At 40.1% G+C, this 26,030-nt stretch overlaps 1 protein-coding gene across 1 annotated transcript; it reads left to right on the forward strand.

Annotated features, from left to right (window-relative positions):
* The first annotated feature begins 222 nt into the window (after window positions 1–222).
* On the forward strand, window positions 223–19,651 carry LOC138978173 (heparanase-like). The gene is made up of 10 exons (XM_070350832.1): window positions 223–508; window positions 795–967; window positions 1,345–1,521; window positions 2,779–2,941; window positions 4,596–4,646; window positions 5,210–5,410; window positions 7,733–7,844; window positions 8,348–8,454; window positions 10,719–10,856; window positions 11,995–19,651. Exons 1-10 carry the CDS (start codon window positions 249–251, stop codon window positions 12,152–12,154), a joined length of 1,542 nt encoding a protein of 513 aa, XP_070206933.1. The 5' UTR covers window positions 223–248; the 3' UTR covers window positions 12,155–19,651.
* The last annotated feature ends 6,379 nt before the right edge of the window (window positions 19,652–26,030 follow it).

Genomic DNA, 26,030 nt, shown 5'->3' on the forward strand with positions numbered 1-26,030 from the left:
ATTAACAGACCCAAGCTGAAGGTTTATTGGGGGTCAATGATCATCCAGTTAAAAACATGTGGAAACGTCACTACAACATGGATTGCTCACAGAAGCCTACCTTATTTAGCTAAAAGATAATTACTTTTCAACATTTAAATTCTGCAACACTTGTGTTCAATTGATATGTATTCCACTCCCGTGTATGAAAAATTAACTGGGCATGCATTTTTGTTATCGGTTAACTTGACAGTACTGCATAACCTGCCATGGACTTCAGAATAAGACATCTTACCGTCCTGTTGCTGTTCCTCATTGGGAAGGTGTCAGCTTCGGAAGATGTTCGCTTCTTTTCTGTCGAGACTGGCCCGGAGGACACAGCTCGGCCAAGAGGAGACAACTTCTTGAGTGGGCCGGTGACAGTTACGGTCAATGTTCAGCAGTCTGTCAGTCGAATCGGTTCTCACTTCATTGGTGTTAACATTGATACCGGGACAGTCAAGGATAACTGGATCTCGTTAAACTTCAGGTACATTGTGTTGGGGGGGGGGGGGGGGGGGGGGGGGGGGGGTTGCATGTGTGAAGGAGTTGAGGGTTTGAAATGTCAAATGGAGTTTCACATTCTTTCACCTTATACATTTTGACTTGCACGTGTGTGAATAATGTAGATTGTCACCATCCATTACAAAAATTCAACACATTTTGCAGGGGTCTGATCAATAAAGCGCTGCATTATGGCAATTGGCGCTTTTGTGCTTGAAAATTGTTACAAGGATAAAGAGCATTGTTTATAACTTTCATACTTTGACTTTCAGCTCCAAAAAAGTTCTGAGCATGGCCCAAGCACTGGCCCCAACTTACTTCCGCTTGGGTGGAACTTACGCAGACGCAGCGACATATGACTTCAGTGGAGGTTACAGTCACACGTCCGTGGATCATGATGCAGAATTAGGCCTGACAGGGGTCATTACCCCGTTCAACATGACAGGTAAAACCAACTTATTTTTAGCTTATATTAGTGCAAGGAAACTGATTGCATTCCTGTTAATATTATTTGCGGTACATGTGTAAAAATCAAGGCTGATAAAGTAGAAGGTTAAAGGAGAGTAACTGAGTGCAGATCAGGATGAAAGTTGTCTGAATGTTGATATCTCTCTGTCTTTGATTCTCCCTGTCTGTAAATGTCTGTGTCTAGTGTCTGCTTATGTGATCATTAATAGCAGCCTATTACAGTTTCTACAAATTTTCATACACTGGTACAAGTTTGTATTTATCTGTGCGTAAATTGTACTTGAAGTTGTATAGTTGAAATCATTGAAGGAGCTGTGATTATGCATAATTTTCCCTTTTTATTAAATTTTTTAGCCAAGCAGTGGGTTGCTGTGAGCGAGTTTACACGGGCCGTTGGGTGGGACATGATCATGGATCTCAACGCACTCAAGCGGAACGCTGATGGCACCTGGAATCCTGACAATGCTCGCCAGCTGCTGCAGTTTTCTGCTGACAGGGGATACAGAATTGCTGGATTTCAACTTGGAAATGGTAAGATAAATTCAGTGAGAAAATGTCAAGAACACAAAAAGAATAGAAAATAAAGCTGGCCATGCAGCACACTGATGTGAGCTGGAGTTGGTAGTGACTAAGCGTAATTCTTAGTTGTTAGTGATGGAGGTCCCTCCGATAGGATTATTAAAAATAAAATTGTGAAGGTAGTAATTTCAAGAAGGGAATGGTGCAAAATGTTTTCAGTTCACATTAGTCCATGATACATTTGAACCTGTCTGGGCGACCACCTCTCAGTAATGACCACCTGTCCATAACGTCCATTCCTAAGGATTCACGGAGACTTTGTTACCGTTCCATAGTCACCACCTGTCTACAATGACTGGATTTGGTCAGTGACCCTGGGGTGGTGGTTATATAGCCAGGTTCTGCTGTACAGTGGGACCCCCCTTTTAAGTCTCCTCCCTTTTTAAGACCCTCTTTTCTAGGACTCTCTGTCTATAGCCTCTGTAAATTACCCCCATTTTAAGACTCCCTCCTTTTTAAGACCTGATTTTTTCAGATTTTTGAAGGTCTTAAAAGGGGGGTTCCACTGTACTACGCTTTTTTCTTTTTGTTGTTGTAGACTAGAAGTTGTCATCATTCAAGTACAGGCTCACAATGGTAGTGCTGGTTTGAATGTCTTGGTATTTCTGGCGCTGCTTGTCTTATACCTATCTGTCGGTCTCAGACAACACCAGTCAAAAGTCTGCAAAATAGTGAAGTGTTTATGAACACTTCTTGAGGCTTTCAAGCTTGAATTTAACACATCCTCGTTGTAGAGACAGCGTGTAACGTGCAACAAAATGGTAGCACTTTTGTGTTCCAAGATGCATAACAGTGAGTTGTAATGCCTGGAGAGCTCTTTGGCATAAGCCATATATAGTGCCATATATATTTCCCTCTTTATCTATGCTGCGCTGGCTGCAAAACCCCTCTGCTCAAGGTGTTTCCAGACACATCGTACGTAGGGTGTGAAGGGTTATGTGGCGCAATGTGCTGTCAGTTAAAAACAGCTGCCACATTCACAATACACTGTTTAGCACATGAACAATTAAGATAAAGGCGTGTACATTTGGCATGCAGTCATGTAGCTGCTTAGATCATCAGAGACTAAAAAGGGGGACAACTGGGGAAGGCTTAAACACTGCAGTTGCCTGTCTGTCAGACCGTTTATCTGCCTCTGTGTAATTAGCTGCCACAGACTGTATGTAACAAGGTTGAAAATATCTTTCAATTTACCTTATCTTCTTGCAGAGTATGACTACTATCAGCCGACATTCAACATTACAGTGTCTCCCCCTCAACTGGCCAAAGACATCATCGCCTTGAAGAATGTGCTGTCCGAGTTTCCAAACTATTACTCTGCATTTGTCATTGGCCCGGAGGTTGTACATGACTTCAGATTTTATGTCTGGGGGTAAGTTAATCTTTGAGCGAGGAGGACAGTTGTTGGGAGGTGTCATTGGAACAGTGTTTAAGAAAGTAATCATGAAAGATAGTGATATATTTCCAGCACTCCCCAAATTGTGCGTCTCTGGGTCTTGTACACACTAGAACCTGACAGAAACTCATGGAGGGGGTTCCGTGTCGCACTAAACCTGAAAAGAGCGGGTCTCTGGAGGTACCACATATCTGTTAACATGCGTACCCTCTGTACTGTTTTCAGAAAATGTTCTGTGAGATCTGTTCCGATGCCAATGGACGACTTGCCCTATCGGCCTGCGCCGCCAAATCGCGCGATAAATCTGCGTTAACTTGCGTGGCCTTGCGAGATCTGCCGCAAAAAGCGGGCATGTCCGGATAGCTCTGTGAGAGGTTGCGTTTCAATGCGGACACTTCGCCTTGAAAATTGTGAATTTTCAATGTGAACAGTGTGCTACAGCAATGATAGCCGCGAGAATAATCCTAAAGTTTGTTCAAAGTACCCAAGCATGGCCCGTGCAGAAAGGAAAGGCGATCGAGGTTTAAAATTAAAATTTAACACAAGCCAGAGAACACCAGCTCTTAAAATTGTGAGAGCAAAACGTTTGCCCGCAGGGAAGTGAACCTTCCTTATCTTTTGCACAGGACAGCTATTCAAGCGGGGTATTGTGCAAGTTGGCTATTCATGGGGTCAGTAGAGATCTAATTCATATTTCACAATGTTTTTGCAAAGGGCTCCACAGTCTATGTCCAAAAGTTGGCATTTAATTCAACACATAAACGAGTACTTACCAAGTTGAAGTTTGTGTAGAATTCCATGATTGCAGTTTACAGGAACGGAGGGATATGTGAGAGACACACATGCGTACGAATAGCCATTACCCGTACGTACGCGAAAGCCTTCGTACCAGAAAAGGTTTGCTCTGCAAAATATGGATCATCCGACACTTTTGGATTGTTAAATAAATATTTTTTAGTGTGTTTTTAAGAAAAATAAGTATTTTCCCACACTGGTATTTGTTAAAATTTAAGTGGTCATTGTCCGATTATGCTTTCATTTGATTCAGACATTGTCAGTACTTTCCGGTAGTTTGATTTGCTATTTTATCGATGTTTTGCGAAGCGATGACTCTCTCCAAGCAGACGAAACTTGGGGAGATTTTATGTGCTTTTTATAGAGAAGAGCTTCCAAGGGTTGCAACTCTGAATGCTCCAAGCCGGTTGACAATTGCCTCCCTTCGCGGGTTTTTTTTCTCTGAAAAAGCAACATAACTAAATAAAAATGTCCTATTGATTTATTTTTGTTCAGGACAAATGTCCTATCACTTTCGCATTGTCCAGGACATTTGTCCTATGCCACCTCTCATGGATGTGAGCCCCTGCTGACGTAAACACAGTTATGATACAACACAATGCATTGACTTTAATGCGCTATTGAAATAGAGAAATCTTGAATACACCAGAAACCACCAGTGCTAAATATGTTGACTGTTGCCCACGCTTTACCCGTTTGTTACAGGTGTCATAGAATATTTTGATTTTTAAAGCTCATCATTCACACCCAGCCATTGACACAACAAGAATATTGATAGCATAGATGAAAATAGATGGGGTACATGATTTGAAACTACTGTATTCCATTGTTACAGGTTTCTCATCAGTGGGGCGTCAAATGTTGTTCGGGCAGCCACCTTTCACCAGTAAGTTGTGATATTATTTGTTTTGCTGGTCCCAAATCTGTTCTGCTTTTGTTTTCTTTCTTTAAATTCTGCATTAAAAGTACAGTTGCACATGAGCAAAGAATAAATAACATTGCAAAAACTAGGTTAAGAAACTTAGAAAGTAAAAAGTCTTTCAAAGTTCTGGAGAGCTGTTCATAAGAGGGGGAATAACTAAAAAATAAAAATAAAAAAAGGAGCCTTTCCGGTTTTAGAAATTCATTTTGGCATGTATTATATTCTGTTCACTGTACATTTGACATCTGAGACCACGCGCGTGGTAAGTGCTGCTGACTGCCACCACGGGCAGATTGTCTGGTTCTTACACCACCACTTTCCGGTGCCTGACCAGTAGCCTATATCTTTTGTTGATGAATTGTTCCGAGGGATTGTGCCACAGTAGGCAGACGCCCCTGCGTTTGCACTCGATCGTTTGACAGAGTTAGGCTGGAAACTTTGCCTTCGCTTGTAGTTTTTCCGGCTATAGTTGTTACAGGTGGGTTTTTTTTTAACGTAAATGACCCTTTTTACCTTGCCAATTTCAGATACTACTTCTTTGGACTGCACGCAAAACTAGAGTGGTTCACTGACGTAAAAAGGATGGATGGTCTGGCTGGAACGATCGACCAAATGTTTGAGGCTACGCGTGCCATCAACCCAAACTTTCCCGTCTGGCTGAGTGAAACATCGTCCGCATACGGTGGCGGTGCGGCAAATATATCTGACAGATTTGTTGCTGGGTTCCTGTGAGTAGAGCAAAGGATTGTGTCCCCTTGAATATTGTTGGTATGCAGGGTTTAGCCTGGGAGAAAAAGGCAATGGGACATTTGTCTCCCTCAACTAAATTCCGATGGGACATAGTCAAAGGCAAAAAGCGTCAAAGATGCTTGTACGCGTTTTTGAACAAAGATGTAAAATGGTGCAATATGGTGCCATCTGAGAATTAGCCGCTATATCGTGTTATATGTGTATGTGTGTGTGTGTGTTTGTTTGTGTGTGTGTATATTCAGATGTAAAGTGTACATTTGGTGGCGCAGTGGTAGGTAATCTCAATGCGCCCATTGACGCACTGTAGGGAATTGTGATGGGACATTTTCAGATTTAATGTGCCAATGGTGCAGGGCGCACTACTAGATGAAACCCTGGGTATGGGAAGGAGAGGAGAGGGAGCGATAAAGTGTATGTGATACAGTGGAACCCCCCTTTAAAGACCCCCCAATTAAGACTTCCTCCTTTTTCAGACCTTGATTTTTTAGATTTCCTGTTCAGGCAAAAAAGAAAAATATGTCTGTTTCCGGTAACATCGCCAGAAAAAGATAGGGTCGGTCGATCGTTTTTTTTTTATGTTTTTATTTTTATTTATTTTTTTTACCTTTTTCTTAAGTTTTGTTAACGTTTTTTTTACGTTTTTGTTTGTTTGTTTTTTAAACGCTTTCTTAGTTTACTTACAATTATTTAGCACATGTTTTTGACCTAGATATATTGAAACTAAATAAAGTATACTTGACTTCATATTTTTATTTTTTTATTTTTATTTTTGCGAAAAGCGAAAAAAAACTTTAGGGTCGGCGCTTAAAAATAGGGTCGGTCGGGTTACCGGAAACAGACATATTTTTCTTTTGGGCCTCATTACATCTGTAATTGTCCCTCCATTTTAAGACTCCCTCCTTTGTAAGACCTGATTTTCAAAGATTTTTGGAGGTCTTAAAAAGGGGGTTCTAGTTCTACTGTATGGAAAGGAGAGGAGCAGGCAGAGAGGGGAGATAGAGTGTGTGATGCAGTATAACCTCCCTTTTAAGACCCTTTTTTCTTAGGCTTTTTACATTTAGTCAAGTTTTGACTAAATGTTTTAACATCGAGGGGGAATCGAAACGAGGGTCGTGGTGTATGTGTGTGCGTGCGTGCGTGCGTGTAGAGCGATTCAGACCAAACTACTGGACCGATCTTTATGAAATTTGACATGAGAGTTCCTGGGTATGATATCCCCGAACATTTTTTTCCTTTTTTTGATAAATGTCTTTGATGACGTCATATCCGGCTTTTTGTGAAAGTTGAGGCGGCACTGTCACGCTCTCATTTTTCAACCAAATTGGTTGAAATTTTGATCAAGTAGTCTTCGACGAAGCCCGGACTTCGGTATTGCATTTCAGCTTGGTGGCTTAAAAATTAATTAATGAAATCTGAAAATTGTAAAAAAAATTATTTTTTTCTAAAACGATCCAAATTTACGTTCATCTTATTCTCCATCATTTGCTGATTCCAAAAACATATAAATATGTTATATTCGGATTAAAAACAAGCTCTGAAAATTAAATATATAAAAATTATTATCAAAATTAAATTTTTGAAATCAATTTAAAAGCACTTTCATCTTATTCCTTGTCGGTTCCTGATTCCAAAAACATATAGATATGATATGTTTGGATTAAAAACACGCTCAGAAAGTTAAAACAAAGAGAGGTACAGAAAAGCGTGCTATCCTTCTCAGCGCAAGTACTACCCCGCTCTTCCTGTCAATTTCACTGCCTTTGCCGTGCGCGGTGGACTGACGATGCTACGAGTATACGGTCTTGCTGCGTTGCATTGCGCTCAGTTTCATTCTGTGAGTTCGACAGCTACTTGACTAAATGTTGTATTTTCGCCTTACGCGACTTGTTATTCATAACCTGTGTAAACTTACCCCCATTTTAAGACTACCTCCTCTTTAAGACCTGATTTTGTCTGGAGAGTTTTAGGTCTTAAAGGGGGGGGGGGGGTATTCTGTTTTGATTGTCTGTAACCTTGTTTTGATGGTGAACGTAAAGGAAAAAGAGAGTACTGTGATTCTTACTGTCTTGCAAATGTTTATTTTTTTCTGAGCTAAGAGAACTTTTCTCATGGTAAGTAAGGTTGTCACTGAAAATATTATTAATACTTTGTTTTTCAGTTCAGTCTTAGGCCTGGAAAATAGCAGCCGACAGGCATACACAAAGCATAATTGAACAAAAGCTCAGTATTTCACTGTTACTTGTACAACACTTGTAATGAGGCTGCAATAACGAAACATATCTCTTTGTATTTCTCAACAGGTGGCTTGACAAACTAGGGGTGTGTGCTCTGAAAGGTGTGGAGACTGTTTTGCGTCAAGACTTTTATGGCGGCAACTACGCACTGATTGACTACTACCTTAATCCGAACCCTGTAAGTAGATTACTGTTCACACTTGCAAATGCATGCATGTCTGTTCGCCAGTATGTCACTGAAGGAAGTGAATGACTTAAAATAATGTTGTGAATAACGATTAGTTTTCTGTTCAGCTTCATCTCCGACAGAGGACAAAGAATTAGTGTAGCGAAATAGTGTTCAGACTTAGAAGTGTCTGTTTGCCAATGTCACTGATGGAAGGAAGTGAATAATAAAGTTGTAGATTACAATCATGTTTCTGTTCTTCTTATGCAAAGGAAAAAGAGTACCTGAGAAGGAGAAAGTACGTTACGATGGTCTTATTCTTTCTTTTTGTCCGTCTTTTGCTTTGAACTAATGCTGTCTCACCAAGACCTCCACCCCGCCATTTATCTGCTGTTTAATTCTTTATTATTGTCTTGCTGATCATTTCTCGTCTTTTAAGGATTTTTTAATGACGCCACATTCACGGTAAAAGCTAGCTAGTGTGTGTCACGGTGTATTTATTGCTATGTGCTCAGGATTTCTGGCTGACAGTGTTGTACAAAAGGATTGTACATGGACCTGTCTTCAGTGTGACAGGAAGAAAAGATATTCGTGTCTACTCTGCCTGCGCCAACACTGACAGGTATGGTGTTTGTTATGTTCAGCCTGTTTGTGTTGTAATTGACGATGTTCAGAAATAACTCGGGTTTGAAAGATGTCAAGAATCAGGATGAAATATCACTTCCAATTGACAAACTAGGAAAATAACTCTGTCAGGTTTGTATGGCTTGTAAAAGAATGAATCTCTTGCTTTTAGTGAGTCAAAAGGGCGGGGATGTAGCTCAGTCGGTAGCGCGCTGGATTTGTATCCAGTTGGCCGCTGTCAGCGTGAGTTCGTCCCCACGTTCGGCGAGAGATTTATTTCTCAGAGTCAACTTTGTGTGCAGACTCTCCTCGGTGTCCGAACACCCCCGTGTGTACACGCAAGCACAAGACCAAGTGCGCACGAAAAAGATCCTGTAATCCATGTCAGAGTTCGGTGGGTTATAGAAACACGAAAATACCCAGCATGCTTCCTCCGAAAACGGCGTATGGCTGCCTAAATGGCGGGGTAAAAATCGGTCATACACGTAAAATTCCAATCGTCCAAAAAACACGAGTGTACGTGGGAGTTTCAGCCCACGAACGCAGAAGAAGAAGAAGAAGTGAGTCAAACTCTCCCACTGGACATTTATATTAGCACCGTGATTCACTAGCGAGGGGTGTGTCTGATACGCCTGGACAGGAAGCACGTTTAGAAAGCTTGCCTCACTTTTAAACAAAACATGATTCACTCTTTCACAACCGGGCATACAAACCTGACAGAGTTATCTTTAATTTCTGTAGTTTGTCTATTTAAAGTGATATTTCCTGATTATTTCTCTTATAAGATACAATTCCATTGCAAGAGGTGTAGCAACTCAACTCAACTCAACTCAAATTTATTAATCCATATGGAAATTATGTTGTAACAATACTCATTTCCAATCAAAAGAATAAGAATGCATACTAAACACAGTCTCACTAACGCAAACAGTCATCCGTCAAGTCAAGTCTGCCAACTCACAACTCACTCACACAACAACAGCAACAGCAATACAAATTAACAAAAACCATAATTCCAATAACAAAAAGACGTCCAAGAGTCCACCTCCACATCCACGCACACACAAGGTTTACAAAGCACCACATGTAGACTAGAACACCGCACATTTGGGCTACGGTAATACAGTTACTAAAAATACATACATTACAGATAACCCAGCAAAAGAAGAACTCTAATCTGAAACAGTTGATTCCTCCGAAAGCGGCGTATGGCTGCCTAAATGGTGGGGTAAAAACGGTCATACACGTACAAGTCGTGGGAGTTTCAGCCCATGAACGAACAAACAAACAAACAAACAAACAAACAAACAGTTGAACAGCTAATGTTCTGAAATAAAGAGATGAAGATCTAAGGTTAGTAAATTGAATGTGTAGTCAAATGAAAAAAATTATTGGTTGAGGTTCTTGTGATTTTGTGTGTTTTTATTACACACTTCATTTTCATATAGCAATGAGGACATAATATTAATATTATTTAAATAGTGGTATGCTATAGCACTGTCTCGAAACTAACGTGATAGTCCGTCAGTTGCAGGAACGGCAGGTAGTTCCGGTTTGTGTTTGCAAAATGGAACCGCATGACAATCCGCCCTTCAATGTCTTTACCCGCGTAGTTTGAACAGCAGACACAGTAACGTTTCCCTCCACCACTAATCTTCTTCTCTCGTTCAGCCATTTTGTACGTAAACAAAACAACCGGAACTACCCGCTGACAGCGCCGCGGGCTATGTCAGGGACGGACAACTCTTATCACTTTCGTTTTGAGACAATATGCTATGGATGATTGTAATACATCTGCACTTTGATGTCAAGGCATAAAAACATTGGTTCGTTTAGCTCACAACAGCAATTAATCTGTCAGTATTCAAAGTGAAGTTTAGATGCGGGTATACGTACAGTGTCTCTCACTGAGCAAGCCATTTGTACGGCCAGAAATTTCTATTACTACCTTCCAAGGGACTGACCTAAAGAGGGTTTTATAGACAGGTAGATGCTAGGGAAAGGTGAACTATGTGGGAAAACACTTGTTGAGGCGATTGTTGTGTGCATCATGATCACCATGACAGCGTTGTTAATTGTTGTCAAAATTAACTCAATGAATTAGCTTTGGAGCTGATCATACTTTGCAATTATAAGGCTTCTTTGTCAGTGTTTATAATTTTACTATTGCGGTATTGCAGTTATGTTCTAGTACTTTTGCTTCTGACTGTATATGCGTTAAAGATTAAATGTGGTTGTTTGTTTTTCTTCTTTTATTTCCAGTTTCAGTCCTGGCAGTCTCGCGGTGTACATACTGAATCCAAACAACTACTCTGTGACCTTTGACCTCCCCCAGTTCAAAAGTCAGCCTCGCTATGTCTATTCCTTGACTGCAGGAGACGAGGATGGATTGTTGTCCAAGTGATTACATTTTATTTTTGTAAACAAATTCTGTCTCTAAGATTCTTCTTAATTGGAAAGAGCCATGCAGTTCTGATTTTTTTTAATTAACTGGTTTTCTTGTGAGGTTTCATTGTTAGTCTTGTGAAAAATTGACTTAGATATGGGTGGGAGGGAAAAGGGAGAGAGGCTGTTGCCAAAATTGATTTGTATTTTTGAAAGGCTTGCAAGCTTTCTGTTCAGAAATTGAGATCAAAGGTAGATTGTGCAGGTTCTCAGTCATAAAACCGTGGCTAAATTTAGCTTCATTCTGTATAATTTGTTACTTACATTTTGAAAGAAATCAAACCACAGGCCCAGGCGCAGTGGTCTCGTGGATAATACATCGGCCTCCTAATCAGAAGTTCGTGAGTTCAAATCCTGGGTCGCAGCCGCCTTGTGGGTTAAGGGTGGAGATTTTTCCGACCTCCCAGGTCAACTTATGTGCAGACCTGCTAGTGCCTTATCTCCCTTCGTGTGTACATGCAAGCACAAGACCAAGTACACACGGAAAAGATCCTGTAATCCATGTCAGAGTACGGTGGGTTATAGAAACACGAAAATACCCAGCATGCCTCCCCCGGAATCAGCGTATGGCTGCCTTAATGGCAGGGTAAAAACGGTCATACACGTAAAAATCCACCCGTGCAAAAACATAGGTGACATGGGAGTTTTAGCCCATGAACAAAGAAGAATAAGAAGAAAGAAATCCATTGTACATTTGGACATTTACTCCCTTAAACTGACCCATTTGTCTTGCTACTTTACTGGACAACTGTTGCCCCGGCCGGGTCATACCTGAGACTTTAAAATTGGCAATCTAGTGGCTGCTCCGCCTGGCGTCTGGCATTATGGGGTTAGTGCTGGGACTGGTTGATCCGGTGTCAGAATAATGTGACTGGGTGAGACATGAAGCCTGTGCTGCGACTTGTGTCTTGTGTGTGGCGCACGTTAAATGTCAAAGCAGCACCGCCCTGATATGGCCCTTCATGGTCGGCTGGGCGTTAAGCAAACAAACAAACAAACTGGACTATTGTCGTATTTTTGTATGTCTTTGCTTGTTTGTATGTTGTGGTGTAGCCACTCTTTCCTTGCTAACGTCATTCTGTTTAATTTTCAGGTTTATGGCTCTGAATGGGAAGAAACTGGAGCTAGTTGACGACAAGTTACCAGAGTTGCTGGGTCAGCTGGTGCCGTCTGGTGGGGTGACAACTGCACCATATTCCTACACCTTCGTCGTCTTTCATCAAGCTGCCGTCTCCATCTGCAGGGAATTTTGAGGAGATTTAATTGCTTGTATATAGTCTGTGTGTGTGCACATGTGTGCATCTGTGTATGTGCATGTGTGAAAGAGTGAACCCTTTCTGTTGAAAGTTTTTTAGCTTTGCCTTTCGACCAATTTACGAAGACATTATAACTCTTGTATTTTGATGACTTTGGAACAAAAACCAAAAAAATGATGCAAATTGATAAATATAAAGTGAGTGTTTGCCCTACATGCCAGCAACATGTGATGCAAACATTATAACAACAGGTGATTGGTTCTTCTTTATAAAAACTTTTCAAAATTATTATGCAATGAAAAAGATGGTGCCTTTGTTCATGTTCACCAGTGCCCTGGGTCGTGGTGCACGAGAAAGTTACCAACTGGGTGTGAGCCAGCCGCGGTGTTGGATTGGTTGAAATTGAGATGTGTTGTGATTTCAACCAATCAGACCCCGCAGTTTGTTCTCATTCGCCGGGCGCTGTGGCGGGGTGGTAAGACGTCGGCCTCTTAATCGGAAGGTCGAGGGTTCGAATCCTGGCCGCGGCCGCCTGGTGGGTTAAGAGTGGAGACTTTTCCGATCTCCCAGGTCAACGTATGTGCAGACCTGCTAGTGACTTAACCCCCTTCGTGTGTACACGCAAGCGCAAGACCAAGTGCGCACGGAAAAGATCCTGTAATCCATGTCAGAGTTCGGTGGGTTATAGAAACATGAAAATACCCAGCATGCCTCCCCTAAAATAGGCGTATGGCTGCCTAAATGGCGGGGTAAAAACGGTCATACACGTAAAATTCCACTCGTGCAAAAACACGAGTGTACGTGGGAGTTTCAGCCCACGAACGCAGAAGAAGAAGAAGTTCTCATTCGTTTGGGTTTCACCCACTTTCGCATCGTGTACCCCAGCCCTAATATATGCTTTTATATGGATGTGCTAATGTAGCAACTTGCCAACCATGAGCTCTGAGCTGGATTTTGGTGTGATAGTATTATTGCTCTGTAGCCAAAGGTGAAGCTGGAGACGTCTGTACCGTATTTGACGGATTACAAGACGCACCGTTTTATAAGCCGCACCCCGACTTTTAACAAAAAAATTGGCCACGTATAGGCCGCGTCACTATATTAGCCGCCATCGAAAAAAATATAATCAGATCGTGTCAATCAATCAAAACAACCAGGCAAACGAAAGTACGGTATTTGGCGAAATCGGCTCCGAGAATAAACAAGTGAAACAAAGAAGAAAAGTGACAAAGTTTGAAGAAAAATATCACACACACAATTTGTAACCAACACACACAATTTGTAACCAACACACACATGTAGTCCCGCCCGAAATAAGCTTTTTTGGGATGATTTACGACTTCTGCGCACATTTCGAGCCGACGAAAACACAACATGGCGGCTCTCGCTCCCCCAACTATCGCGAGACACAAAAAAACGAAATCTCGCACGCGCGAGATCCTGATACATCCGGTGTTTCTCTGAACGCTATTTTGTCACGATGACTTGTTGACAAACGAAGATTCACGAAAGAAAGAGAAAAGCGCCGAGTCTTGAGTAGAGAGCTAATAAAGTACCGGTAATCGCTAATTGAGCGAAATGAAAATCCGCGGCGACTTCCATTAGGTGAATGCTATTCAAGTTTAGGTAACGTTTTAGCCGCATCTTTTTATAAGCCGCAATGCGATTTTTTTTTTTAAAAAGTCGCGGCTTGTAGTCCGTCAAATACAGACTACATGTACTGTACTTGTTTGTTGAGGATGGTGATGTCATTTATCCGACTTTGTAAAGCATAATAAGTTTGTGATTTTTTTTTTTTTATATGTGTTGCTGTTTTGGCACACATGGTTTTGAAGATGAGATTCTTTACATTCCAGCCCTGAAAGTCCAACAAATGGTGTACTAGCTCGCCTTTGGCTAGTGATTCTGAAAATGTACTAGCCAAAGAGCAAACTTTAGCCAAACCAACAATTTGTTTCAGCAACTTTACTCGCATTTGGCGAGTAGATGAACATTTCTACTCGCCAGTTACATGTTTCTACTCGCCACTTTCAGGCCTGCATTCTTTTTATTTTAGTGAAGTTTTTTTCCCTTTTCCTCCATAGTTTCTTGTGCCTGTGACTACCGTACAGGCTTACATGATTCGAATGTGTGAAGTGAACCGCAATGCAATTTTGCCATTTTAATGGCTTTTTTTTTTTTTTTTTTTTTTTCCTTTCTTTTTTTTGGGGGGAAATATTTCTTTTATTTACAAATCAAATTTTCTACTTAATATTTGAAACTCAAAAATTACAAACACTGATCCACGACAAGTTGTCTTTCTAAAAATACTAACACACATTTTCCTAATTAGTATTACGTGATTTACAAAATTTCTCATCTTTTTACAACTTGTGTCTTGATAACCAAATATTATATCCTGCATCTTAAACTTAACCCTTAATCCAGCCTTTTCCTCTATCCAGTTTTCTATCTTCGTCCAAAACAACTTTACCGGTATGCACTGATAAAAAATGTTCAACAAAATCAACTTCCGTACAACAAATACAACATCTGTTATTCTCCCTGACTTGCATTTTACATAATAAAATATTTGTTGGATATATAGACGCTCAGGATGTTTACATGTGTTTTAATGCAATTCTAATTCTAAGTTTACAGCAAATATGAAGCGGGCTAGAGTTATTAGTTTTAAGTGCAATCGTTTAATTCTTAATACATGTGATGTTTTTATGTCTGTGATCGCCTGACACTGTAAGGCAATTTTCCTTGTTTTTATGAGGACAGTAAACATTTTGAGTCTTTGAGTCTTTGTTATGTAACATTTTCCATTGCAATTCTCTTAACCTCACTTCTTTGGAAACATAGGCAATGGCCTTGTTTTGAATTGAATTCCATCTTTGCAAGATATATATTTTGAAAATGTATCCATTCATGAATATTGCAGTTATTGTTTTTTTGCTTGTTTTTTTCTCTTGAATGGAGATCAGTAAGGTTGTGTGACTGTCATATTAAGAATCAATTCACCAAATGCGTCAGAGCATAATGATAAGATTTATTAAAAAAAAAGACGAAGGCATTCTAAAGATTGACAACAACATGAGTAAGTTTGTCATAACTCATGTCATGAGCTATTTTTGATCTTGTTCTGTTGGTGTTACTTTTAGAGATTTTGTTTAAATTTGTCCTAGGATTGCTTACATCCATAGAAATGTCTTGCATTTAGTGGCGGCAGCCTAGCACTTTTGACTTTTGATTCCTTAGAAGCTACAGTAGAACCTCCTGTTTACGACTTTGGAAAATCCTTGAAAATTAGGTCGTAAAAAGGGGGGGTCTTAAAAGGGGGGTTTGAGTTTTTGGTCGGTCGGTCGGTCATGAATTTGGTTGCAGTGTATCTACTGTCATGTTTACACACAAACACACAGTTGCAGTTTACTGTCATATTAAAACACACACACACACACACACCCAAACACATTACAGCAGAACAACTTGAACCCAAATTTCAAAGAAAATTTACTCATGGCGTAATACTTGCTCCCCGCTGAGTGAAGCACATTTGACTACAAATGCGCGAAAGTCGTAATTCACCCCCAAAAGCTCGGTCGTAAGTCGCATTTTGGGGTGAGTCGTTCACTGGGGGTTCATTATATAGTAGAATGCATCCGTGGTAGCAAAATCGGTCGTAAAAAGGGGGTGGTCGTAAACAGGGGGGTCGCTAAGGGAGAATTCTACTGTAGTGGTTTGCTTGTTTATTGTTTGATGTTTGTTTGTTATCAATAACAGCTAAAATAACATGAAGATTCTAAGAAATCCATTTGAAGTTACCCTGTTTGCAGCTGTGATTCCCTGTGTTCATCCGTTGTCAGGTGATGTTGCCATACTTGTGTGAACTGTTATCTTTTTGCAATTTCCTTTATCCCTTATCTCGTTTGTCCCAGGGTTTTTGTCTGCCCTGACGCAGTCTACCCTCACACGTCTTTCCACTTCAGAAAATCTCTCGGGTAACATCATCTATTTTTTATCAACTGCTGAAGGTGGTGCTGTGAAAACAACCACACTGGGAGCTTGCAGTAAGAATATTTTTGAAAGGATTCACTTCATTGGAATACAACCACGGTATCTGCGTAATGTATAATTTTGACGAGGTTGACTTTATTGAAATACGTCTGTATCAGCATATTGTATAATTTTGACGAGGTTGACTTTATTGAAATACGTCTGTATCAGCATATTGTATAATTTTGAAAGGATTCACTTCATTGGAATACAACCACGGTATCTGCGTAATGTGTAATTTTGACGTGGTTGACTTTATTGAAATACGTCTGTATCAGCATATTGTATAATTTTGAAAGGATTCACTTAATTGGAATACCATGGTATCATCGTATTGTATAATTTTGACGGGGTAATCACACTTTATTGAAATACCTGGGTATAATCAGCTTATTGTATACTTTTTACAGGGTTAATACTTAATTGCAAAACCACAGTATCAGCTACTGTCTGTTGATTGTTACCGGGGATCAGCATGTCGTAAGAAGAGGCGACTAACGGATTCTGTTTCTCTTTTTACCCTCTTGTATAGAATATAGTCAATTTTAGTCAAGCAGTATGTAAGAAATGTTAAGTCCTTTGTACTGGAAACTTGCATTCTCCCAGTAAGGTAATACATTGTACTACGTTGCAAGCCCCTGGAGCCAATTTTTGATTAGTGCTTTTGTGAACAAGAAACAATTGACAAGTGGCTCTATCCCATCTTCCCCCTTTCCCCGTCGCGATATAACCTTCGTGGTTGAAAACGACGTTGTTAGGAAACGCTGCCGTTGCTGAGCTTTGGTTCAGTTTTGTGTGTTGCATGTAGTTGACTTATTTGTACTTTGTGGGAAAGTACCGATATTATATATGCCAGCGCGATTTGAATGTTAAAAAAGCTTCTATTTGATTTCTGCTACGATGTGCAGTTGTATGTATGGAATGCTGAATAAATCCTCGAACTCAATTTGACGAGTTGTTTTCTGTTGCTGCGAAGACGGGCGACGTAGAATAAAAGAACACAACTATACGACGTTTGAGAACTTGTGGCAATCTCAAGTGTCGTGTAACAGACGTTAAACAGCAAATAAAGAAAAGAATGTTACCGGGGATGTTGCTGGTTTGGGTTAATATTTCTTTGGCTAATATACCGAAATGTTTGTAAAAGTTTTTGTCATTTTGGGGGGTCTCAGGCACTCTGACCATCCTCGTAGTAACATTTCCTGCACTCTGAACAATCTATTTGACTTAATTTTTGTATGTGTTTTGCACAAATCTCATGTTGCTGTTACTATTGTAATGGTTTTTGGAATGTTCACAGTTAAGATAACGTCCTTATTATCAGGCAGCCTATGCAAGAATTAATGAGAGAAAAAAAAGGAGAAAGCAGTTTTAAATTGTGGCGATTGCCTGAGTATATATACATATCAAACTTTGTTTTGTTTTTTAATTAAAATAAGTTGAAGCTGTTTGAAAGCACAAAGTCTTATGTAATGTAGTTTTCACTTTGAGACTAGCTACTGTGGTGTAAAACATTGATATGGACGGGATATTATGGTAGACAGCATCTATTAGCATCAAACATAAAATGAAAACTGACAGGTGATAATGACTCTTGATAACTGTGTTATCTGTTTTTTCTCCATGCATGAGCCTCAGCATACATCACAAAACCCCCCGCGGGTTAGGGGGAAGAATTTACCCGATGCTCCCCAGCATGTCGTAAGAGGCCCCCCGCGGGTTAGGGGGAAGAATTTACCCGATGCTCCCCAGCATGTCGTAAGAGGCGACTAACGGATTCTGTTTCTCGTTTTACCCTTGTTAAGTGTTTCTTGTATAGAATATAATCAATTTTTGTAAAGATTTTAGTCAAGCAGTATGTAAGAAATGTTAAGTCCTTTGTACTGGAAACTTGCATTCTCCCAGTAAGGTGATATATTGTACTACGTTGCAAGCCCCTGGAGCAAATTTTTGATTAGTGCTTTTGTGAACAAGAAACAATTGACAAGTGGCTCTATCCCCTCTCCCCCCTTTCCCCGTCGCGATATAACCTTCGTGGTTGAAAACGACGTTAAACACCAAATAAAGAAAGAATACATCACAAAGCATGGCAATTCAAGTGTTTAGGCTTTTATACTCTGCACACAGTAGGATGTGGACACAAACCGTTAGCACACAAAAAGCACATCCCATGAGCTGCTTCTTTGTCACTGTAGTTCTAGAGTGCATATATTTTGTGTACATATTTGCAAAGAAGAAAAATATCCGCACAGTGTTGTTCCTAGTCTTCAGTCATTGACGCAAACACATTTGATATGATGCACAGGCCTGACCCTTGGTCGGTCAATCTACCGATAGTTTTAATGTGTATGATGTTTTATGACCAAGTTTTATACCAAGCTGACAAATTAGGACATTTGGACCTATATCCAAGTCCAACTAACCTTCATTTTCTTTAAAGCTGAGAACACCGCTGCATACACACAATTAGATGATGATCTCTTTTTGCCAAGTCTGCAAGGGGATACTTAGAATCTTGACTTGTCTAGACCGTTGTGACCTTGCTTGTGAAACAATTAATTCAGATTGTTAGAAAACAGTTGGCTGAAACCCAATCTTTCTGTTTAGATAACTGGTAGATTACCATGTTTCGCTCACGTAACATAAAGTTAGCATCTTGGCTGATGGCTTGTATGGCATTAATTCTACGTCTCCATAGTTCGTAAGAATATGAACAGGGCTCCCCTAAGTGTGTGTCTATGCATCTTGTATGCTCTAAAAACGTACCAGAAAGTCTTGGAGGCCGGTGTCCTGCGACGCACAATTTACCCTGAACACAGTGGGTCCAGAGATGCACCAAATTGTTGGTACCATGCGTACCGTTGAGACTGATTTTGTGACTGTAATTATCTGCTGGTTTCCATACATAATGAAAAAAAACTAACACTTGGCTGGATTTTGAAGACGAGAAAATGTTTTGCCACATGTGAACCAACATGAATTTGCATAGTAAATTTAACTGATATGACAAATAACGCTTTTGTGAAAGTGTTACAGTTGCAGAACCTCCAAAAGTCGTACTGGTTTTGAAACCCTTTAATGTTTTGCTGAAGGGGTCCTTGGGAACTTCTAGGTAGAGCATCTGTGGTAATTAGCCCTGATGATTGACGTCACTCTCGGCACAACCTCTGCAATGATGACTTAAATATTCTTACCTTTAGTACTGTTAGATGAATTGCATACGAGCCATCAGAGGTGTGTAAATTTTTGTACATGTATATATCAACATATCTTTAAAGCAGATTTTTATGTGTAAAAAGTTGTGTTTTTATGCACATGTATTGTGCTTTGAATTAAGAGACCTTTACATCAATACAGCAATACTCTAGACTCATAATGTTTAGGCTTGCTGCCATATATGCGATTTTAATTGGTTTTGTTTACTTTGTCTAGTTGCTAAATAAAAAAATAAAACAGCTTTCTAGTTGTGTATTTGTTGCACGAAACCAAGAGGTGTGTGTGTTTGTGTGTGTGAGTGTTTGTGCATGCACACGCGCACGCGTGCAGAAAGAGAGAGGGAGAGAGATTTTCGGTGTGTTTACTTGTGTACATGTCAGTTGGCCATGAAAGTGACTGTCACATTATTACAGCCTTCATACTTACATAAAACCCGTTCAAACTGCATGTATGTACAGTTCTGCTGTCTAATCGTATGCTTATATTTATATAGAACCAACATCTTGAATCCAACAAAAAAAACCTCCAGTTTATCTTACGCATACGCTCGCTGACAAATACGAACGCACGCACGCACCTAGTTGCAAATTAACCTCAGTTCAACACAAAGCTATCCCAGTAAATGTGTGTTTTCAATCAGCTATGGGTTCCAAGCATTAGGTCCATATGGTCCTTTCTTACAGCTAGTCCCTACTATGATACACACATGAAACAAAGAACACATTGAAGAATAAAAAAATAAAAAAAATAAATCACACACAAAAAATCAAATAAAACAAAATTATGTAGGGAAAAGTATAACAAAGTAAAAATATAAAAAAAAATTCAAAAGTGTGCTTGTTAATGGAAGCATACTATACACTTTCTCTTTCACACATCCTCACACACATTCGCACAAACTGTACACCGACTTAGTCGTTAGAGAGGTGCTTTCGGAGCTGTCTTTTAAAAGAAGATAATGACAGACATGACTTGATATTTACAGGTAGTGAATTCCAAAGGAACGCACCAGAATAAGAAAAACTCGTTTTAAACAAATCGATGCGGGGCCTTGACAAGGCAAGATTATTTCGAGTGTTTGAATAATATGACGGAGATGATTTGAAGAGTTGTATAAGATATGTTGGGGCGTCCTTATAGACGACTTTATACATAAATGAACATTTATTATACAAAAGTTGCTTTTTTAAGCTTAACATCCCAATACTTTTCATCTTTTCCTTTGTAGAAAGAGATGGACTGGGCAGAACTAGTTTAGCAGCTCTACGCTGGAGCGAGTTCAGCTTCTTCAAGTGAACTTCACTACACCCGTCCCATACTATGGAAGCATAATCAATATGGGGTTTTATGTGGGCATTGTAAAATAGTTTTCTTGTGTCTAGATTAATAATGCTTTGTAACTTTGACAACAGAAACAGGTTTTTAGCAATTTTTTTGCAGGTTCCATTGATGTGAGTCTGCCATTTGAGATTATTATCAACAGTAAGTCCCAGTAAACGATGCTCAGCTACTTGCTCAATGGAGTGCTCATTTAGGGACAGACTCAGAGTCATTTCTGAAAGTTGATGTTTTTGGCGAGTGCTGATTATCATAGACTTTGTTTTATCTGGATTAATAAGCATACGATTTGCAGAACACCACTCAGAAACATCGTTTAGGCTCTGTTGTAATTTGTCTTGAATTTGTGCAGGGCTTTTCCCTGTTGCATGTAAGGTAGTATCATCTGCTAACATATGACACTCAACAGATTCAGACTGTAGGTACAAGGGCAAATCATTTATATACATGCAAAATAATACAGGTCCCAAAACAGACCCCTGTGGCACTCCACATTTCACAGTGCCCTGAGAAGAGTACGTATCGTGTACGTATACAGATTGAACCCTCTCTCTAAGATAAGAGTTAAAAAAAGCGACAGTGCTAGAACTTTTCAAATAACATTTTAATTTCTGTAGAAGGATCTCATGATCCACGAGGTCAAAAGCTTTTTTTAGGTCCAAGAAAACATCACCAGAAATGTCTAACCTATTAATGGATGAGTACCATGAATCAGTTAATCTGGCAAGGGCAGTGTTACATGAATGTTGAGAGCGAAAACCAGACTGAAGTTGATGCAAGAGATTGTGGTCCTCCAAATAAGTAACCAGATGTTTTTGAACATGCCTTTCAAGAGGCTTAGATAATACAGATAACAAAGATATAGGTCTAAAATCATTTAAGTCTTGAGAACCTTTTTTCTTTGGCAAAGGTATGACTTTCGCTTTTTTAAATTCTTTTGGAAAAACATTGTGTTGAATACATAAATTATAAACATAAGTCAGAGACTCTACTATATAAGGAGTAGACAATTTTAATAATTTATTACTTATTTCATCAAGTCCGGAAGATTTTTTATTTTCTAACCTTGCTATGTACTGGCCAACTTCATGGATGGCCATTATCGGAATAACAAACGCATCCGTGTTTCCTAATTTTTCATCACAGAACATCTGCAAGCGTTCACAACAGGAATGTGGTTCTGTACCTGGAGATTTTGAGTGAGAATCTACCAGTGATTCAGCAACGGACAAAAAATAATCGTTAAAGTCGTTGGCCTTTATATTCTGAAGAATACTACTATTTTTTGAAGAGTTGCCTTTTAAAAACGTGTTGAGGGCGCGCCAGACTTTTGAAACATCTTTGCTGTTACCCACAAGTTTATCAAAATATGATCGCTTCGCGTTTCTCACAAGATTCTTTACTCTGTTACGCGCTTTTTTATAATCTTCAAATAATTTGTTTGTCTTTAACCCTCAGAGAGGGGTCATGAGGTATATCTCTGTGGGTATGGGACTATTTTGAACATGTCTAAGCTACAATGCGAAACATAACATATGCTGTGCCCCGTTCTTGCTTATTCACCTGCTTAAAAGATAACCAATGGTATCGTTTGCTATGAGGAATATTTGGGTTGACTAAATGAGAAAAGCCGTCCTTGACCCATGCAGTGCGAGCTGATAAACTGTGGCGATATTACCTAAGAACTTGATGTGTGAAGACGATTAACAGTGTCTGCATGCACTCTTCATGTTCTTACAGGGTCGCATTTGTATCCTCGCCTGCACTTTTGTGTCCTAGCAGAAACAATGCACACGTCAGACATTTTAAAGCTCCCACCCCGACACCCTTTTCAACAAACACTGCACAGGTATACAGCTAATGTTTACAGATTGCTTCATCTTTACAACGCAGCAGCACCGCCTTTTAAAACAACATTAATAAAAACAAATTAAACAAGTCGCGTAAGGCGAAAATACAACATTTAGTCAAGTAGCTGTCGAACTCACAGAATGAAACTGAACGCAATGCAACGCAGCAAGACCGTATTAACTCGTAGCATCGTCAGTCCACCGCTCACGGCATAGGCAGTGAAATTGACAAGAAGAGCGGGGTAGTAGTTGCGCTGGGAAGGATAGCACGCTTTTCTGTACCTCTTTTCGTTTTAACTTTCTGAGCGTGTTTTTAATCCAAACATATCATATCTATATGTTTTTGGAATCAGGAACCGACAAGGAATAAGATGAAAGTGTTTTTAAATTGATTTGGAAAATTTAATTTTGATAATAATTTTTATATATTTAATTTTCAGAGCTTGTTTTTTTTATCCAAATATAACATATTTATATGTTTTTGGAATCAGAAAATGATGGAGAATAAGATAAACGTAAATTTGGATCGTTTTATGAAAATAACAAAATTCAATTTTCAGATTTTTAATGACCAAAGTCATAAATAAATTTTTAAGCCACCACGCTGAAATGCAATACCGAAGTCCGGGCTTCGTCGAACATTACGTTACCAAAATTTCAACCAATTTGGTTGAAAAATGAGGGCGTGACAGTGCCGCCTCAACTTTCACGAAAACCCGGATATGACGTCATCAAAAACATTTATCAAAAAAATGAAAAAAATATTCCGGGATATCATACCCAGGAACTCTCATGTCAAATTTCATAAAGATCGGTCCAGTAGTTTCGTCTGAATCGCTCTACACACACACACACACAGACAGACACACACACACACGCACATACACCACGACCCTCGTCTCGATTCCCCCCTCTACGTTAACACATTTTGTCAAAACTTGACTAACTGTAAAAAGAGAATCGTTCAAGTCTGAAAATAATTATAGAGTTTCTTAAACTGAAGGTAAGTGTACATATTTCATGAACAGACAGATGGGTGTATCACCGTTGTGTTTTACTGTGAGTTTTCTTTGATCCAGGTCTGATTTTGGTCACAATGCCTTATTTGAGGGCCCCAAAGGGTTTAAAATCGTGATCGTGATTGGCGTTTTTTGACCTTTCTGTGACCGTGATTGCCGAAATTTCCATTTCTGTGATCGTGATGGGACTTTGCCCGTGATCCGTGATGACAAAAAAATCAAGTCTCGTGATCGTGATCGTCATTTGTTTTCGTGATCGTGATGGGCATTATTGCAAAGCATTTTATTTTCAACGTACATTTTTCACAGCTGTATCACTCTATGATCCTCTATTCGTCAAGGAGCCAATCCCGATTGAAGGGAAGCAACAACACATTCAGAAATATGATTTTGACAGCGATTGCTTCCCTTTAAGAGAACCAATCACACACACACACACAAAATCCAATCAGAAGGCAAATTGAAAAAGTCTGCCAAAATTCATCCAATGGAAGGGCTTCGTGCAAAAGTTTTGAGTGCATTCAGTCAAATTCGAATTCGAAGATCCAAAATGGCGTGCAGCGGTACTGTCATCGAACTTCTGTTATATTTTGTGGATTCAAGCCAGACCAAAGCAGGCGGCGAGAATGCCTTCCTTGGTGGAAAGGTCAGGCTACGGGTCGGTCTTTCCGAAGACGAAATATCAAGGTATGTTCATCCAGGTCTATGGTTCATCTATGTTGCTCTATGACTGTTCTGAATGTAGGCAAAGATCTTGAAATTTGTTCAAGATCTTTGAGTTTGAGTGAGATCATTGACATTGTCGACATTGCCACGTCCGGCTGTCACTCGCTCAGTGTGACCTCGACTGGCTCGAGATCGAGTCTGCGTGTAGCCAAAACCGAAACTAGAAATGTGTTTTTCATCCAAGCAACGTGGACACGCTTGGCATTTTGTCAGGCATGCTACTTTTCCGGTTATTGCCGGAAATCCGATAAAGCCGTTTTCAAAATCCGGTAAAGTCAAATTTATTCCGGTGAAGTTGAAAAATTTCCGCAAATAAGTGACGATCCGTGTGAATATCGCGCAACGCGACCGGGCGCCGGTCTCAATGAAGCCAGCGCACAGTAGTGTTGTTTTCACCAGTTTGGAGGTGTGTTGAATGGTGGTGGGGGGAGGCTAAAATGGGATTTTTAACAAGATCACAACACTATTACAGCCCTGAAAATGATGCCCAGAATGCACCAGATTGCACCGATTTTAACCTTCGCATGCTCAGGCTTGTGGCTTCGCCACTGGCACTGCGTGCTTCTTTCAGGTAAAACCATTTTTGGCCTGTAGCATTCCTGTTTGTTTTTCAAGGCCATGAAACCAGGCGATGGTGTAATAATAATAATAATAATGCAAACTTTTATAGCGCTATTCTAGAAAAATGTCTACTCTTAGCGCTTTACAATACATACATCGACCAAGCATACTATACACGCACAGGCAAAGAAACCGACCAAACATAACCAACAAACTATACATGCACAGGCAAAGAAAGCGACCAAACATACAATACACGCACAGGCAAGATAACGACCAAACATAAACAAACATACTATGACCAAACATAACCAACATACTATACGCGCGCAGGCAAAGAGAACAATCAGCACATGTAATAATTACTGACAACTAATAATGCAGGCATACAATGACAGTCCAATACACAGCCTAAGCACAAGAACCACAGTAGGCTTCTATATAAAAACGTGTCAACGGTACTATTTACACACACACAAACAGTGCTGACACAAAGCGCAGAAAATATATATACACGTTATTTTAGGCACTAGGTAGGGGGTGAGGTGGGGCGGGATGGGGTGGGTGGGGAGATGCTGGGGGGGAAGTGACTTGCGCTGAAAGAGGTGTGTTTTGAGATTTGTCTTGAATGTAGTGAGAGAATCTGTGTGTCTGAGAGGCAGTGGTAATCTATTCCAGGTGTACCTCAAATTGTATGGCAAAGTTGAAAATAAAGAACCCATCCCACATATAGCACTATATAACAGGGCACAGGGCCGGACCAAGTTCGTTTGAGGGGGGGGGGGGGTTCCAACTGAAGGCAGGGGTCCAAAGTCCACATTTTTTTTTCTCTGAGAGGTACATTGGATGGCCAGGGGAGGGGGGGGGGTTCCGGAACCCCAGGAACCCCCCCCCCCAGATCCGGCCCTGGGGCATGTTATAAACACACCTCCCACATACCTTTCTGGCCATTCCTTGCATTGTGCTTACGCATTCAGTCATGAACACATCCATGCCTCACTTACACATCGCACACATGGACATTCTTATACGCTCAACTTACCCATTCACACATGGACATTCGACCACGCTCCACTTACACATTCTTATACGCTCCACTTACACATTCACACATGGGCATTCTTA

This window comes from Littorina saxatilis, linkage group LG10, assembly GCF_037325665.1.
Source record: "Littorina saxatilis isolate snail1 linkage group LG10, US_GU_Lsax_2.0, whole genome shotgun sequence".
Classification (NCBI taxonomy): Eukaryota; Metazoa; Mollusca; class Gastropoda; order Littorinimorpha; family Littorinidae; genus Littorina; species Littorina saxatilis.